This window comes from Malurus melanocephalus, unplaced genomic scaffold, assembly GCF_030028575.1.
Source record: "Malurus melanocephalus ecotype Western Australia unplaced genomic scaffold, MMel_1.1 scaffold_235, whole genome shotgun sequence".
Taxonomy (NCBI): Eukaryota; Metazoa; Chordata; class Aves; order Passeriformes; family Maluridae; genus Malurus; species Malurus melanocephalus.
In genome coordinates this window covers 638,755-656,556 of record NW_026623467.1, presented here as the reverse complement: position 1 = coordinate 656,556, position 17,802 = coordinate 638,755, and the positions used below count along the sequence as shown (strand labels likewise).

The following is a 17,802-nucleotide window of genomic DNA, read 5'->3' as shown; positions in this document are numbered from 1 at the left end:
GTCCAAATGAGGGCTGGGTACAGCCACCGAGGTTGCTCAAGGCCTATTCCTGACACCAAAGTGAAGTCAATCAGCAAGTATTTGACAATCCTGCCAGTGTACAGTAACATTAGGAGACWGCAGGCAAGTTACAAAAATCCAGAGCATTTCTGCTCCTCRGAGCCAGCCTTTCACAGCTACTCCYKCTGCACTCACATGCAGGCCTAGGGCACCTGTGACCGGGCTTGGGCACACATCAAGCACAACTCAGTAGTGGCCCAAGAATCTGAAATTAATCCCACCTATGGCAGAYGAGTTTAACTGCAGAGCTGATTTCYAGGCATGGCTCAYTCAGCCCACAYACCAGAGGCACTAGAARGCAAGGAGCACAGGAGCTCCTCCTGGATGTGCACTGTGAGCCATCAGTGGCACCCAGCAGTTTCTAGAGGGTGAGAAAAGAGCATATGAGTGGCAGCCTTTGACACATCAGCTGGTGCTTCCCACTAGGCTTTGCCAGGTGGCCATCAACCTGGCACCCACCYGAACCAATTGATTAGCAAATGAAATGCCAATCAGGGCTCTCTAGGGCAGATGGGAAATGATCTTGTTTTGTTGGTGAGCCCAAGTTATTTAATACTCTACWAGATCCAGTCTCATCACTAACACTTACAAAAATTMAAGCARAAGCAKAAGCCAAGCAAATCAAGTACTTCAAACTCTCAGACACTTACTCAGTTTCAGTAACATATTGAAAACTATTTCCAGACAAGTCTAACAGTTATTTTTGGTTGGTTCTTTCCTTCCCTATCAGGTGGGGCAGGAAGCCGAATTGGAAAGATGCAGATAAAGTTTGAATTGAGCCATATCACACCTGCCATCTCCCAGGAGTAACTTAATAGTTGAGTGCAGACACTGTGCAGACCACAGTGCCTTCACCTGTGGTCACTGGCTTCAGAGCCTGATGGGATAAACAGCAGTTTCAAGTTTTCTCAGGATGAAAACAAGTGTTTTATACTTGATAAGATTATCAGCTGTACTGGCCTTTCCAGTAAAGCTTCAGTGCCCACAGAGCACATAAACCACAAACAGGTTCCTATAATGGGAGAGCATTGTGGATATAACCATGCCCACTTCTGGTGAACAAAAACCAGGTCACATTCTTGTTGTCACCCTCCAGCTCTGCCTCTCAAAAATTGCTTGCAACGAATTCACAGTGCCACCCTACTGTCAGTCAATTTCAGTTATACACAATAAGGACATTGGGAGAGTGGTGGCAAATACAGCGCATGCATTTACTTCATACTGGGATTAGATGGCACTCACACATTTCCATCACTGCTCTCACAGGAGAAAGACACTTGTCCAGTCTCCACATTCACTTGACACTGCCTGATTGCAGACCGATGATCCTGTGTCACACYTGGCAGCACTGAGAACCTGTGCTGCCACTTACCTTGAATGCTTAACATCTGTCCCAGCTTCAGTGCTGCTCCCCGGACCTTGCACAAGGTCCTCACGATCCTTTCTGCATTGGCCTCTGACAGGAACGGGCTAGAATCCATCACTGCTTTCTTCCCTGAGGGCAAGGAGAAAATATGAATGAAGAACATCCTTACCTTGCAAGCCSACTCCACTGTATTAGCCCACACTCAACAGGAGATTTGCCCTTCTCCAGGGAAATAAAACTGGGATTATGGTGAGTGCCTTCACTGCAACCCAGGGGCACGGACTGAAGTTGCACATGTGCCTTGAGACAACTCTGACACTGTTGCCTTGGGGGCCAAGAGCAGCAAGTCACAGCCTCCAAGAATGTCTGTGCTTCTCTGCAAACTGTCTGGGATCCTGGGCAGACATTGAACTCACTGTACCAGCCACCACAATCTAAAATGCTGTGCAAAGGTGGCATCGCCTCAGAAGGGCAGCAGGAGTGAGCTACAGCAAGGGGGAACCCTCAAAATCCTTGGCAGCACACTGACACAGACCAGCAACAGGCTGGCACTTCTTAGTGTGAGAGCTTGCACAGAACAAGGCTCAGAATATACAGACTCAAACACACACATTCCTGTCCCCAACAATGGSTAAGGCCTGATGTGTGACAGACTCAGAGTGGTCAGTGCACCCACAGTTCCAAGTATGCAACAGGGGGTTTGGCATAAGAAGCACTTTCTTTCCACTTTTAATTTTTTTTTTACTAAGGGAGGGGTGAAGGAGAGGTCCCTATGGGAGAAGCAACCCAGAATTACCTTCCAGGGCAATGCCCAGTAGAACAGGGACAGAGGGGGTGGGGGGCAGGCACCCGTCTATCACTACTGCTGGGGCTGCAGACCAGCTCCTGCTGACAGAGAGCCAAGCAGGAGGAAGGTCAGGCCTTACAGCCAGGCTGCAGAGCCCTCAGCTAATATGCTGATCTAGCAGCTACATAATTTTTAGAATACTTTAGGGGAAGAGAAGACAGAACAGCTGAAGCCCCCAAAAACAGGCTCAAAAGCACAGCAGATGAAAACAAGGCCAGGAAATCTCAGGCAGATGGAAATTACTGGTGTGTCATGTGCTGACTAGAGCAGCCAGAGATCCTCTCCATCTCCAGGTAGGTGTCAGGAAGGTACACAGAGRGAGCTTAGACTGAGCAAGGGACAGGAGAGATAACAAAGAGCCAGACAGAAGGAGCTACTGTCTAAACTCTGGTAGCTCCTGCAGCTTGGTACCATTTTCTTGAGACACCAAACGTCTTACTGATCTGACAACAAGCTTTCAGTCCCTGCTCACAGACCTTCCCTGCAGAAGTGATTCCACTGAACTCTCCACTGGCAGACAGACATGTGTCAGGTACAGGCTGCTCTGCTGTCTTTCTTCCCCCTCCTCTCTTTGCTTTACCTGTTTTGTGGGATAGCAGCAAGATGGCACTGCATGTGAGACATCTCTCTCTACCAATCCCTAAGTCAAGAAGGTACATGAAAAGGAAAGAGGAATAAAAACACCAGGAATACACAGGACAACTATCCTGCTCTTGAAAGCAAGATACAGAAAAGCAGGAGGGGTCCACAATTCACCATTTGCAACACACAGAGCAATCCTMAGAGCACATTTTGCCCTGSATAATGGATGTAAGAAGYCTTAGAAACTGAACAGCTGCCCAGSGCAGAAGACTCTGGCTTTGCATGYTTGAAAAGCTGTCTCTCAGCTGCCSTRTCAGRAAAACTGTGTCCTTAGCAATGATGAGGCAAATCCCTGTATGAAATGACACATAGGACCTGGCAAAAGTACTGAATCAAAGCCTTCACACCACTGCACACAAGAACATCCTCCTGTGAGTCAGCAGCAGAATAAMGAAGTTAGTTAATGATTAAAGCCACCTCCAGAGGCCAGTGAACCCTGACAATTTTAAGTCTTATCAGAGAAAGAGCCAAGCACAGGCAGTCCCAAATCCTCATGTTCTGACACACTTCTCAYTGAGGTCAAGCCTCCAAGGGCAATACCTGATCACCAGGCAGCCCAACAGCRTATGAGCAGCTTGTGTACCTTGCTACAAGTGGGCATGAACAAGAAGGTGATCTGGAAGCAAGAATAAAATGCAGGACTATGTAAATGGCAAGCAAAGGGAAAACAGATATAGGCTTCCAAGGCTGTGTGGAAACAGAGTGGAGATAAAACAAGTTCTTGAAGAAATACACCAATTTTCAGTGAATTAACATTTTTCCCAAAGATGGTTGGCACCTTTTGGTGCCTCACAGTATTTCCTGCTCATCTTCAGATGACAAAGCTGGTTTCACCTATTTCATCAGGGAAAGAAAAAAAGACAAATAGAAGCCACATACAAGCTGTGGCAACATGGACACCTCAGAAATTAAGGCTCCTGCAGCMAGTCAGTTCTTCCACAGCACAGGCAGCAGGCAGACACCCTCACTAGTGTGTGACCCACTTTATTTGCTTTCCTTTCCAAATTCAGTATCAGCATGAACCCTTCCAAACCTATGTGCAACTCACAGCTGCATCAYTCCTTTCCCACCTTCTCTGCCACTGTCAAATCGGGAACTAGCAACTGGACTTCGTGTGTATTTGTTTAAGGATCATCTGCCAYAGAATCTTTGGGGAAAGGGAATAGTCAAGAACATAGGTTAAGCACTTAGAACTGACAGCCCAAGGATATTGCATTATTCCCTTTCATAAGAAAATCCCTCTGTGTTCAAATTTAGGCCAAGTGCCAGCCTGTCAKGGCTCTGTCCAGCCTGGCATTTGTGCAGTGCCTGCAGAACTGCCCAGAACACATCATTAATAAGTTACAAAGTTGTCCTTGAACCCAGAGRCTCTTTACTTGTAACAGCAGCTGTTTATTTGGGCACTCTCATTTTAATTCCTGGGAATTTATTCTACTTTCCCATTCCTACCCTGTGTGGGCCTTATACTGTAAATACACACTTTAAATACTAAGGCTGCCATCAAGGTCACCAGCAACAGAGGAGGTTATCACCTACCAGGAAAATYTGAACTGGAAATCAAGTAAGCCGTCCTCTTTCTAACAAAATAAGATGAACCAAACCACTTAAAGATGGCAGCATTTAGGGACGTGAGCCATTTAAAAAAAACCAAAAAACAAAAAAACATTAAAAAAAAAACCAAAGAAACCTGCACCCACTCACAAGAATTTGGCAGCAGAAAGCATTTATGTCCAGAACATCAGGCTTGGATGGAAAAAGAAGAAATTAACCGACTTTTGCACCAGACATTTGTTCCAGGTTAAGTCACTGAAGAAGTGAATTGTTTATGGAAATAGAGACAATCCAAAGTATAGAGAGAAGAGTCCTGTGGCTACTAAACTAGGATGGGGAAATTGAACAGGAAAAAACAGATCAGCACTAGCAAAATTGCTAGACAATGTGCAGGAGAGTAGGAATTTGCATTTGCTGTGATAACAGCAATGGAAAGAAGAAGTACAAGCTGTGCTATCCAGATCATGTGTAGCTCAGGAGYGTCTGGCTTAGGGGTTGGGACCAGTGTTTCCAGCTCCATTTTAAAGGTGTAAAGACACTTTAGTTCATACTGATTARGCAAGAGGAGGGCAACCAAACTATTCCTCACTATTCCTGGATGCCAGGGAGAGTGTGAAATTCTTAAGTATGCCTTTGGGCATACACACATCCCACATGTTTCAGTCTGAAGTGCCAAGAAGTTACTATTAATGAATGCTGCAGCAGTGGGGATAGAAACTGCATCCTCTCCTAGCTTCCCAGGAACAGGACAATATGTAATTTTCAAAACAGACAGGTCTTAACCCAAACTCATGGCACTCGCAGCCACAAAACTTGGGCACAAATTCCTCAAACTGAAATCAGGAAAGAGGTGCAGAGGTAATTTTAAGGAAATGTAGAGGTACTTATGTCAAGAGATTTCMCCCAAGAACAGCTAAGGCTGGTACTGTCAGAAGAACAGTAAGAAAACAGAATCTTGGACTTCCACAGTGTCCACATCCTCWACCATTTCTGCAGGAGCAGAGCCCATGGAGAGAGCTCTCATTCATAGAGCCTTACCCACCATTGTAAAATRCTGTGAAAAATACATATCCAAGGACACCAATCAGAGACTGTAGCTGAGTCACCCAGCAACTTTCCCGTGTCTTTGGCCTGAGAAGTTCCAGAAGAGTACAAAAGCTGAAAGTCTTTTACTTTTGCCTCACTTCCACACTTGCTGCTCTTGACCTATTCTCAGTCCCACTATCACTATTATTCTCCTTTACAGCACAACCACTGCTCCTAGATCTTATCTAAACAGACTTGACAGCAAGAGGAGAAGCAACATGGAAAGACAAATAAACACCTAAAAATAAAAGTCAGGTTATTTTCTAACTCCCCTGCCTAGCAATGAATTTGGCAGTTCTCAGTGCCTTTTTGTTCCAGAACATCACTTTTCCCAAAACAGGATTCCAGACTGTAGAGTAGACTTCTGACACTGAAAAACTGTAGTTTTCCCAGCATGAAGAAAAAAGTTGAATGTGCAATTGCTTTACTGCAAGGATACAGTGTCTGTTGCCCTCTAAAAAAAATCCTCCTTATGCTGTAAGAGAGAGGAACAAAGCTCATGTTATTCCCTCAAACTTCATAGCTCTGCAAGCTCATGTTTTCACTTGGGGTGTGCACAATTAGAAAACAGTCTGGCAAGCAGAGAAATACCAACAGTTGCGCAATTCCACCTCTATTAAAAGCAACACAAATCATCAGCTTCCACCAGGTATCAACAACCTGTCAAACATCCCAAGTGTTGAAAGGAAAAWGCCTTCATGGATTCCCTACAGGATGGGCTGTGTTTGCCTGGATGTGTGTTTTTAAATCAAAGTTAAGCAACCCACCCATCCACAAACACCTCAGGTCTTAGAGAGAAACAAGAACTCTTTGCCAAGGATCCAASGCTGCTCTGCATTGCCTTGCTGTTAATATTTGCATCTTGGTATTCCAAGTACAAGCAGAGTCCTGCATTGTACACAACCCCTGCCTCCCACCAAYGGGAATCTATTTCATATCCTGAAGTGTTGTTTTATGATTTGGGAATTTCTTTTGGTTGGGATTTTTTTTTGTTCAGTTGCTTAGTTTTTTTAGTATTCCCCCCCCTCCAAATTTCTTCATTTTTCAGCCACTTAATTACCTCCTGAAACCGAGGTTCATACCATTTCAGTCTCYATCTTTCTTACCACCCCCAAAGATGATCAGGATAAAGACAGAAACTGGCTCGGTAGTAGAATACTACCAGCCACAGAGTAAAATTACAAGGACCCAGCAGTTACCATTATCTCAAAGTAATGCTTCTGAACTAGGAACGGTTTCACTTCATTTTTACTTCTAGCTACAAGTTCTTAAACCTTTCAWCAGCTCCCTCCAGTCACTGGAAGTAACATAAACACACAACCATACCAGCCAAACCAGAGAGACCAGCTGAAAAGCAAACAGCCTGCAGCAACTGAAACATAGACCTTGACATTTTGAGGTATCCCAACAAAGCTTTTCCTGGACAACAAACAAGTGAATGGAACCAYAAACTTTAGAGGAAATCTCATGTTTTCTAGAGAATGCCATGTATTTCTATGCTCTAAACCATTCACATGCACACATCCCATCATATTTTACCAATGCATATGCTTAGAAGAAAGTCCCCAGGACATAAGCAGATACAACTTGGGAACATTTGACCTCCAATTTCAAATAAGCTGGGAAAGAAAGAAGATCAGGTTGATTTGTACAGCACAACCTTTTGCATGTTATGAGAATCCTTTAGAAGGCAGCAAAAGACAGATGTTGGAAATAGRTAATTGCTATTTAACAGGAGCATAAAGTGTTTTGTCTCTGTTAAGAGAGCAACCATACTCCCAGTTCCTCCTAGGCACAGCATCCCTAARTTTCAACCRGACTACAACTATGRAGAAAATTTTCAGACGTACAGGCTYTTCTACAGTTTCTGTTCTGASAGCAATACATGGTTTCACTGAATAATTAAAATATAATTGTTAAGACAATCCAAAATGGATACAGGTATAATATTCAACATCASGGCTGGTTATGGGAAAGTAAAGCTGTACAAACTGTGCTGGCAGTATTCTCTGGAATATGCCAGGGAATATTCCAGAGCAGCATGCTCTGGAATATTCCTCTCACCAATGTCTAGGTAGACAGGCTGTGGTGTACTGAGAYGGGAGAAGAGCCAGGAGAAGAAGGATTATATTGAAAATAAAAGAACTATCCATGTCTTTGTTAGTCTGTCTCACCACTCAGCCTTCAAAAGAATAGAAATCTTGCAAATGCAGGTAAACCGTGTCTGGGGATAAAATAAATAGGAGGGAAAAAAAGAAAACAGAAGGACATTGAAAGGGCTTACCATTGCGTTCCTCAGGTCTAAGGCTCTTCTTYGCCACTTCTGCCAAAGCACCAATGCCAAGACCAACAGCTAGACCTTTAAAATRATAAGTAAAATACCCCAGTCAGAATGAAAAAAATCTTCCAAGCCCCATACAGAGGCATTTTCGGTAATTAATTTTAAGCCACATATTCAAATGCACAACAGCTCAATTAGAAAACCCTGATTTCTGCAATGGAGTCATCTTCACTTGASACTGTAGAGTTTTCTCCTGTACTTCTTCAGCCCAGCATGCCAGCCAGGAATCACAGGCTATGCCAGTCTGGGGCATCTGGTTTTCATAAAGCATGTCACAAGCATTACTCAGAGCTCTGTGCTCTGGTTGATGTCTTGCTGTAGATTCAAATAATGGAGTTTAAAAGAAGTGAATGGAAAAAAACAACCAAAAACAAGCCAAAACYCTCACAAACATGGTTCTCAAAGTACAATTTTCAGAAAAGAACAAAATCCCTCTCACTTCCTACCCTGCCACCACAGCAGGAGGAAAAACTGTATTTAGGATGAAGCTACTGCCAGTASAGTGTAAGGTTTTGCAACGTCACTGTCTAAGCATTAGGTTTAATTTTCTCATTTGCTGTCTCTTCCTTCCACACGCTCACTGACAGATGAACAGAATGATGTGATGAACAGAAACCTGTTTTTCGGGGAGGCTCACCTTATACCAATGGTGCTGCAACCTGCAATCCCAAAGAGCTGCACTGGGGAGTAATCTCATACAGCAACAGTAAGACCAGGAGACAAAACAACAGCACTCCACATGCACTATGACCCTGGCAAGCAGACAATTGCTGGGTGTTGTTTCACTGCCACAGGTTAAGCTCCGACTACAAAAGCAGCATTATCTGCCTCCRCTAACCAGAGCAAAGCCAGCAAAGATTAAATGAGGCATAAATCTAATCATGCAAGAATCCATACTGCCAAAGGTCTCACTGCTTCCTCAATATCAAAATATTTATTTTTTGGGATMATAAATGACATGGGCAACCAGAACTGATGGTGCTGCTCCACAYGTCCTCAGCAGTGGTGCATCCCATCATCTGTACTCCCACACAGCTGACAGTACTGGGTGCACATGTTTTCCAAGCACCCCAAGYCCCCCTCAAGGCACTACTGGGAAACTTCCCAGGTAAAACAATCACKGAACAAAGTCTGCACAAAGAAGGAAGCAGAGTCATCCAGCACATGGCATTTTGCATGAGKACAAGAAGAACCACGTGCACAAGTGAGAAAGCCTAGGCATCAACAAGGTTACCCTCATCCTGCACTCTAGATTTTCCTCTCTCCCATTAGGTAATACCTCTCTCCCGGTACAATTTCAAGTTTCCACAGTTTGTCTGCTTCACACACAGCTCCTCTTTCATGTACAGACTACATGTATGGGTCATGATAAGGACAGGGAGATCACTCAGTAATCACCACAGGCAAAACAGACTCAATGTGGGGAAATTAGTTCAATTTATTACTAATCAAGTCAGAGTAGGATAATGAGAAATTAATACTAAATCATAAAAGATATTCCTCCTACCCCTCTCCTCTTCTTGGGTTTATCTTTAGTACTGAGTTCTACCTCCTTCCCCTCCCCCAGCAACACAGGGAGAGGGGGGTGTGGATTATACAGCCAGTTCACCACACCTTGTTCTGTCACACCTCCCTCCTCAGGGAGGACTCCTTAGACTCTTCCCCCTGCTTCAGCATGGGGTTGCTCTCAGCAACCTTCTTCAGCATGGGAGCCAGTTCTCCACAAACTTCTCCAACATGAGTTCTTTCCACAGGCTGCAGTTCTTCAYGAATTGGGCCCCTTGCACAGGAGGAATAGGGTGCTCCAGTGTGGATCCACTGCAGGGTCAAGTCCTGCCAGCAAACCTGCTCCAGCATAGGCTACTSTRTCCACAGGGGCTGCCAGAAYCCTGCTCCAGCATGGGCTTCCCTCAGGGTCACAGYTTTCTTCAGGCATCCATCTATTCCACTGTGGTGTCCTCCATGGGCTGCAGKKGATCTCTGCTSTGCTGTGGCTCTCCATGGGCTGCCAGGGCACAGCTGCCTCACCATGGTCTGCACCACAGRCTGCCAGAGAATCTCAGCTCCAGCRCCTGGAGCACCTCCTCCCCCTCCTTCTGCACTGACCTTGGKGTCTGCAGTGCTGYTCCTCTCACTCTCTCCAGCTGCAAWTGTGCAGGTTTCTTCCYRTTCTTAACTCTGTTATCCCAGAGTTAAGAGGCCACCATCACTGATGGCCTTGRCTTGGAGCAGTCTTGGATCTGGACAAGGGGGAAGCTTCTGGCAGCTTCTCCCAGAAGCCACCCTGCAGCCAAAACCTTGACAAGCAAACCCAATACACTCACTTGTCACTCACATGACAATCTGAATCCTGCAGCTGTCAGGCCYCTATATACTTTACTAACACACCTTAACAGACTAGGTTTTTTCTTTTTTGTTTTCAAAATTGTTAAAATCACATTAAATTTAGACTTCACCACAAATTTCCTGGATTTTCTTTATTGCAAACGGATCTCATTACATCATTAAAATAATAAACTTAGAAACCAAGAATATGATTAAGGGAGACAGGAACTGCTTAGAAAACTCCAATAAGGAAAGGGAGAGAGAATGGAAATGAAAACAAGATCAAGAACTGAGCAGATGGAACTGATGACCCATCAAGCGACAAAACAAGCATGGAACAAAAAAACTGCAGAAAGATCTGTTTTGTCAATTACAATCCTGGGAAGAAAAAATAAATAAAAATCAAGGATGCTGTTTAGTACTATAAATACATCTACCAGCAGTCACTCCAGCTGCTACAAGAAGCATACAGAAATATATATAAAGGACAAAGAAGTTCCAAGAGGATCTTGTGCTGATCACAGAGCAATATTAGCTCAGTATTACACTAAAGTGTTGGAAAATATAAACTTCAATCTTTCCAGTAAAACATTTGTTGCCCCACAAGAGGTGAGAAGCCAGGCAAACTCAGTAGTCCAAGTATTTTTGTCCCCTGTTACTAATTTGTCCATCACCCACCAGAGTGTCCTGACATCATGGCTGAGACAGAGCTGAACATTCTCTGTAATACTGGAGGGGACAAAAGAAAACATGCAAAGACAGGAGGAGAAATGATTCAAGTGTAAATGGGATCATGCCAACAGCATGGGAATTCAGCTGTCTGAATCCCAGGAAGTTATATCAACTCTGTTTTGGACCTACTCAACATCTTTCCATCTTCTCTAACCCCAAAATAATATTGTTCTAATACAGAAAAAAAAAAGCAGGAAAGTGGGTTTTATACTAAAAAAAGATGGCTTAAAAAAAGTCAGAATCAAATGCTAGTTTGCCTGGTATGGAGATTGTAGAAGAAGAATCCATCTCAACCATTTTATTTCCTGGAATGATTTCTTGGGATTTTCAAATGAAGATGGCATCCCAAAGTACACAAGAAAACTCCTGCACAAAAAGCTTACTTGCTTTAAGCTACACTTCCTGGTGGATACGGAACAGCCTCCTCCTCTTAATTATTTTTAAGGCAATGTGAAGAGCCAGGTGGTAGATCAGGAAAATAATCACCCCTCTCCAACTTGCCATTCCCTGACTGATCCTGATTATTTGAATGTCCAAGGAAGCAAGGACATAGCTGGGTCACTAATACTCCCCAGGTTAACAGTGCAACACTTCCCCATCCTCCCCCATCCAACATGCCTTTGAACACTTCCAGGGATGGGACATCTTCAACTTCTCTGGGCAACCTGTACCAGTGCCTCGCCACCCTCGGAATAAGGGATTTCTTCTTAACAACTAACCTAAGCCTGCCCTTTGTCAGTTTAAAGCCGTTATCCCTTGTCCTGATACCACAGACCCTTGTAAAATGTCCCAAAATACTACCAAAGGATATCTTAAACTGAAATAATCTACCTATAGACCCATYAGTTGTTTGCTAAGCCACTGTACTGACAGTACTGTTTCTCTTTGCTGTTGCAAATTAAAATTCAGAGGGAAAGATATGCAAKGAATGCTAACAAAATATTACAGAAACCAGAGAATCTGAATACCATCTCTGCAACACAATTTTCCCCCAAAAGCACTCTGAAAGCAAGCATTTTGCCTTGACAGCCATTTTAATTACATACAGCAGACAACTGGAGAAGAGCAAGACCAAAAAAAATAAATGACACAGAGAGATATGTCTGGAGATGCTGCTTATAAACAATCTATCTTTCTTCCTTACTCTCCCTTGGTGGTTTTGGTTTGATGGGACTATTTATTTTGGTTTTTACCTTGAGGTTAGGAGAAGACRGGTTATACTTCCCCTAGAAGCATGAGTCAGCCTTCCCCCACACAACAGCCTTGGGTGCCAAAAGCTGCAACATAAAGCACCAACACTGRAACCCAAAGTTCACAGAAAATTTGGTCACCTGTCACTTCATATTCTCCAGCTGTCAGCCAGCAGCAACAGATGAATTCAGAAGATGACAGCTAAAAGTGTCATGACATAAAATTCAAGGCTAGATCAGAATGGAGAYCTGTGCACTACTAGAGCTTAAGAACATAGTCAAATGAATTTTAAAGTGATGTCTTGTTACTCCAAAAAGCAGATCATGAACTCTGCTTCTCCTTAAGGAATACTAAGCCTGCTGTGAAATCAGAGTTCCTGCAATAGGCTACAGGGTTAAAGAGCTCTGACAAGCATGAAAAACTTATCACAAAACTCACTTGCTGTTTATTTCTGCACTGCACAGAATCAGCCCCTGCCCCAGCTCCTCCTAGCATGCATATTAGTCTGACAAAAGGACACACAGAGAAAGAATAATTGGTTTTTTTTATACAATAGTTGATTCAAATTACATTTGACAGGTTATTTGTCTTTCTTCTGGGATCTGTGACACAACGATGTCTACTTTGTACATGTGCTTCTCTATCAAATTTTGTGGAAGAAAATCACAAGAGCCACAAGAGACTGTTCACAACCTAGACAGGCCACTATCATCTCAAAACATTACACTCACAAAAAACCCCAAGCACAGCAACAGAYTCCTCACCTAATGATTACCTAAGCAGCACTAGCTGTGTTCATCTCTCCACCTGCAATACCGTGATCCCTTTCTCTCAGGAACATGTTAAGTCTTTGATGGCTTTGCGTGCAAGACATTAAATAAGCATCTTCTGTCAATATTACTTAAGATATTTAATTGCTTTTTGACATAGTAAGTCCCATTCTGCAAGTAAAGTTCATTTAGGTTTCAGCTAGCTTGATCTTACAAGCTCAGAATCTACATACTTCCTGGGAGAAAATGATTYACAGGCAATGGCTAAGTACCACAAACCTTGACTATTACCATTTCACCATGCTCGAAAAAGAATACCAAGAGGATGTGTTTTATATTTAAACACTGTTCAGCGAAGCAGCAAGGGTAAGATTGGGAAGAGATTACTTAAAATAACACCTGCTTCAGTTTTCTCTGCTTGATAGTAATAGCACATTGTAAGGACTAGAAGAGTTTCCTCAAAGTACAATTACACATGCAGGATCAGGGTATTTGGGGAACAACCTGCACCTCACTCTCCCATTAAAACAGCACAGCCCACATGGTGTGTGCTACCRTGAAGATGTGCAGCTCTACTACGCACCCCAAATCACCCACCTCACACTCTTAAGAGCAATGCAAAAGCCCAAATCAAGCTCTGAGCTAACCAGGCTGTTTGTGGGAAAGCATTTTCCTATTAGCAAGCTTAACTGGTAAATGGAACCASCCAGTGGTGCAGAGCAGGAGTCCTGTCACAGGCAGCCATTCACCAGCAGGTACAAGTGCTGTGATGTGGCAGTGCAAACTGACCTCCGAAGTTGGCGAGTCGGCCGATCCTGGTGACRGGAACCTTCCTCTCCCGGGCCCGCTCACTGAGCTTTAGTGGAGAGAGAGGGAAAACAAAAAAGAAATCCACAGATTAACTGGGCACATGGTCAGACACCTGAAAAGTCACAGCACAACTCAAAGCACTTGAATAGCTCCATGCTACAGAAAGCTTTCCTTGAACTGGAGCCTCATATCTGTTGGGAGATTTTTAAGTGAATACAGTGCAGAACAGACACACCATGAACTGAAACACACACTGAGCAGAGGAGTAGACAAGAGGGTGGCAAAGATAAAAGAGCTGATAACCATGTTTGGAAACCCCATTCTCAACTTCCAACTCAGTAGCCCTTGTATTTTGAACTTGGAGAAGCAGTGCAAGGTTAACCCAAACTCCCTTCCAGGCATGGAATTAGAACTCATGGAGGGTTATCAGATTCACAGGATTGTAGACAGTTCCTCCACAGTAGGAGCAGCTAGGTATACAGTTTCATCTAAACAATATCCTGAGTGAGTGAGCCCACAGTGGCAGCTGATACTGGATGTGGGGAAGGAGATACAAGGTCAGAGCAGACGACAAATATCTGCACTGTGAGTTCTGCACTCTCACAGAAGGGCATGAAGCACTAAAGCAACAATTGTGAGCTATGCTACTCTCTAATCTACTTATGCTTAGGGYAACATTCCCTACACCTCTACAACTGTAAGACACCATACAGCCTCTACTGTGAGGAGTTTAGGTCCAATTCTAACCCTATGTACACTTTCTAAACATCCTCTCACGTCAGATTATCTGATAGGGAGCAAGTGTGAAGAGAGAGACTGAAAAGCTATTGACAGAACAAATATCACAGAGTGAATGAGCACTGACACTTCCCTCTTTTGCCTCCCCAAAAGAGAATARCAGAAGAAGAAATGAGACAAACACAGGAGAAGGTGAGTAAGGACCATCCAGCATAGAAACCACAGTACTGAGAATCCTTAATCAGAACAACATACCATCTGTTTGTAGGGTTTCTGCTCTGAACCTGTTTTGGCCTGTCTGGCTTTATCAATATCTTCAGCTGTTAATCCACCAACAGAGGAATGATCTTGGTGAAAAGCCCTATTTTGTCCAAAGGCAGAAGTGAAAGGATTTCCAGGGTCCCGAATGCCTCCAAATAACCTTGCATCCGTTTTGGGAGGGAAAGGCTTTTGACCCATGCCAGAATCTCCAGTCTCATCAACATTTATAAAAGGTCCAGTCGTTGTGTAGGAGTGAGCAGGGCCTTCAGCGCTGTGTTCRTGAGGCTTGCCAGGGGCAGTGGAGAAGTCCATTGGAGTATCCCATGGCTCTCGGGCTGAGAAGTCGTAGTCTTTCCCAAAATCCTCACCGAGGTCAGTAAAGCTCTCCTGCTGTCTGCCTAGATTCTGCAAACAATAATTGAAATACTTAAAGAAAAGATCTTAAAACTTGCTCCCTACCCACCTGTGGTCCTCAGCAGATGGGCTTGCAGCTAGGTGTCATGTAAGTGTCATTCCTACATTAAGGAATTGTAAAGACACTGGCACTGCAGACATTCACAGTCAGAAAGAAACAGGAAGAGACACTAGATGCTTGGAGTACCTGGCAACCTTTAAACTCCACTGMTGGGACTGATCTCACTGATTTGAGAAGCTGTTAAATTCTTTAACTGCTTCTCAAATATCCCTAACTGGAGGCACCTTGTTCTTATATACACTGCCAGAAAGGGTCATTAAATGTGGAGTTCACTAGAAGCAACACACTGCTCAGAGCTGCAATATCACATAAGATGTACATAGGAGGATTAACAAAAAGCTAAACCTCATAATACTGTCTTCCCTCCTTCCATCCTGTCCCCAGTCACACAACAGGGCAATGAGCACTTCCAAGCCCAAAGCCACCTGAAGCAATACCAGATACCAACTTACAAGCAGAGTAAGCTCAGTCTTTCACAGCCATGACACTACCAGCTGCAAAACACATTCCATTATTCAACCACTAAACTATGTGTTGTCATCCCAAAATAAATAGAATTCTGTGCCTGGAGCAAGGATAACAGCATCGGGTACAACAACACTTCAGGCAAGCTTCTACTGACAGTTTTCTCTTTTCTGTCCCAACCTTGCAAAAGCTGCCCCACAAAGTCCAGATATTTCTTAACACTTTTGAATCAATAAATAAATAAATCAATCAACAGCAGAGCATTATCTCCTGTGCACTTATTTCTTGACATATTCTAGCTACCTTTCTCAGCAGCAGCAATACCATAAAATAACTGATGACTATTACAGGCAATCAACAAGATTTAAAACCCTGCTGTGGTCAGGCAAGCAGGCAGCACATTTCAGGCTCTTTCCTAAACACTAATTAAATTTCCCTTCCTTAGAGAAAAAAACAGAACATGGTCTTTCCTGTTATTCAGCAGGTCTCATGCTATTCTGAACCTCAACATCACAGCAGGGGAGATGTTTACAGATGGGGTCTGTGGCCCACAATACTGACCAATGATTTCAWGCAAGAAGGCCTTCTTTCTTCCATACTGACATTTTTAGAAACATGCCAGACAGTTAAAACCCTGTCACTTAATGTAAAAGCCTTCATCTCTTCAAAACAGAAAATGCTGTACCTTTAGATTTCTTACTGAACCCTGCTTTGGCAACAGCTTCTCTTGCAACCCATTTACAGAATGCAGGGCAAGCGATCTGCAGTTGTGCTTATTGGAAATAAACACTAAAGTTAGTTCTACTGCAAGCTTAAATAGAACCAAGAAAATGCAGGCCCAGATCCTAGGACTGAAGCTATAGATTGCCATGATAGTCTAAGCTYGTTGCATAAAAACCATCAAAATCTCATTCATTAGTTTCTGCTTCAAAAATGATCTTCTGAGCTACACACTATTTCTAAAGGATGATGAGAAAGAAGTACCACAGACAAACCCCTTGCTTTCAAAAGATGGCAGCAGAGCAAATGTAAAGCTCTTATAAATCTATCCTCACCTCTGGTGAGAGAAGCTGCTGTCTGGCTTTCCTTATGTTCCTCATTTGAAAGCCAGTTCTGAAAATCCAGCCTGGGTTTTAAAGGATGAACAGGCAAACACCTGACCCTGAGCCACTCTGAAAAATATCACATGCACTAATTCTGCCAAGAAGGGAAACAGCACTGAGATAAATCCAATGCACTCTAGAAGAGCTTCTTCATTTAGTCAATAGGCAAATCAATGCCTGAAATTTAAAGGAGGCTCTAAATAACAAAGCTTCTGACCAGATCAAGCTCTTCCTAGCAAGAGCTTGTCCTTCAATGAGGTGAACAGAATGTTTTTCTTATCCAGCATGTTTTAAACATTCAGTAATGGAAACAGAAACATTCTGCAGTAACATTCCCCTCCCATTCCTGTCCCAGCACCTTCCACACACCAGAGATTCCAAGGAATTCCCAGAGCATTGCAACATTATTATTATCATTCGGCACTTCGGAACTAGCTTGTCATTCAAGATGTGAGTTCCCAGAAACTCACACAACAAAACCAAAAAAGTACCTGGAGAAAAAGCAAAACATCAGACTAGACTGTGTACGAAGAGCTTTGCTTACCTGCACCTTCCCCAAGGCGGAACTGAACTGTTCCTCAGCAGCAGCCTGGAGAGTCTTTGCAATGGTAACTGCATCACCCCCGAGGAGCACCTGCCGAAGCTGTCCTGCTTGGGTTTCCAGGATCGCTTTACTGAGCTTTGTCAAGCCCCTCATGACCATGAGGGCATCACCTGCCATGACTGATGTCTTTCCGTGCTGAAAGATAAAAAGGAAGAGATGTCAAGGAACAAGTTTGCAGCAGGTTTCACGTCCCCTAAGAGCTGGTAGCATATCCCCAGCAAATCCCTTTCCACTTTGGAAATCAGCCACCATGGGAACTTGTCTGCAGCCCAGATAGGACCCAGGCCAGCCTGAGTCACAGCTAGTTAGCTGACCTTACCAGGAAAAGAGAACTGTCCTTGTTCTTATGAGTTAGGATAACTTTCCAGACTCCACACAAATATCCAAGTTGYGACTGACCAGGGCAAGCAAAGATAGGTAAATGTTAGTAAACAC

At 43.6% G+C, this 17,802-nt stretch overlaps 1 protein-coding gene across 1 annotated transcript in view; it reads right to left on the bottom strand.

Annotated features, from left to right (window-relative positions):
* The window catches only part of COQ8A (coenzyme Q8A), a 29,673-nt gene extending 12,143 nt beyond the window's left edge, over nt 1–17,530 (bottom strand). Inside the window, exons 1-5 of the mRNA XM_057374883.1 lie at nt 17,308–17,530; nt 14,715–15,125; nt 13,701–13,767; nt 7,837–7,911; nt 1,433–1,555 (exon numbers count right to left, since the gene is read on the bottom strand). Of these exons, the coding sequence (XP_057230866.1) occupies nt 1,433–1,555; nt 7,837–7,911; nt 13,701–13,767; nt 14,715–15,125; nt 17,308–17,484 (853 nt within the window). The 5' untranslated portion in view covers nt 17,485–17,530. The remainder of the gene's footprint in view (nt 1–1,432; nt 1,556–7,836; nt 7,912–13,700; nt 13,768–14,714; nt 15,126–17,307) is intronic.
* Between the last annotated feature and the right edge of the window lie 272 nt (nt 17,531–17,802).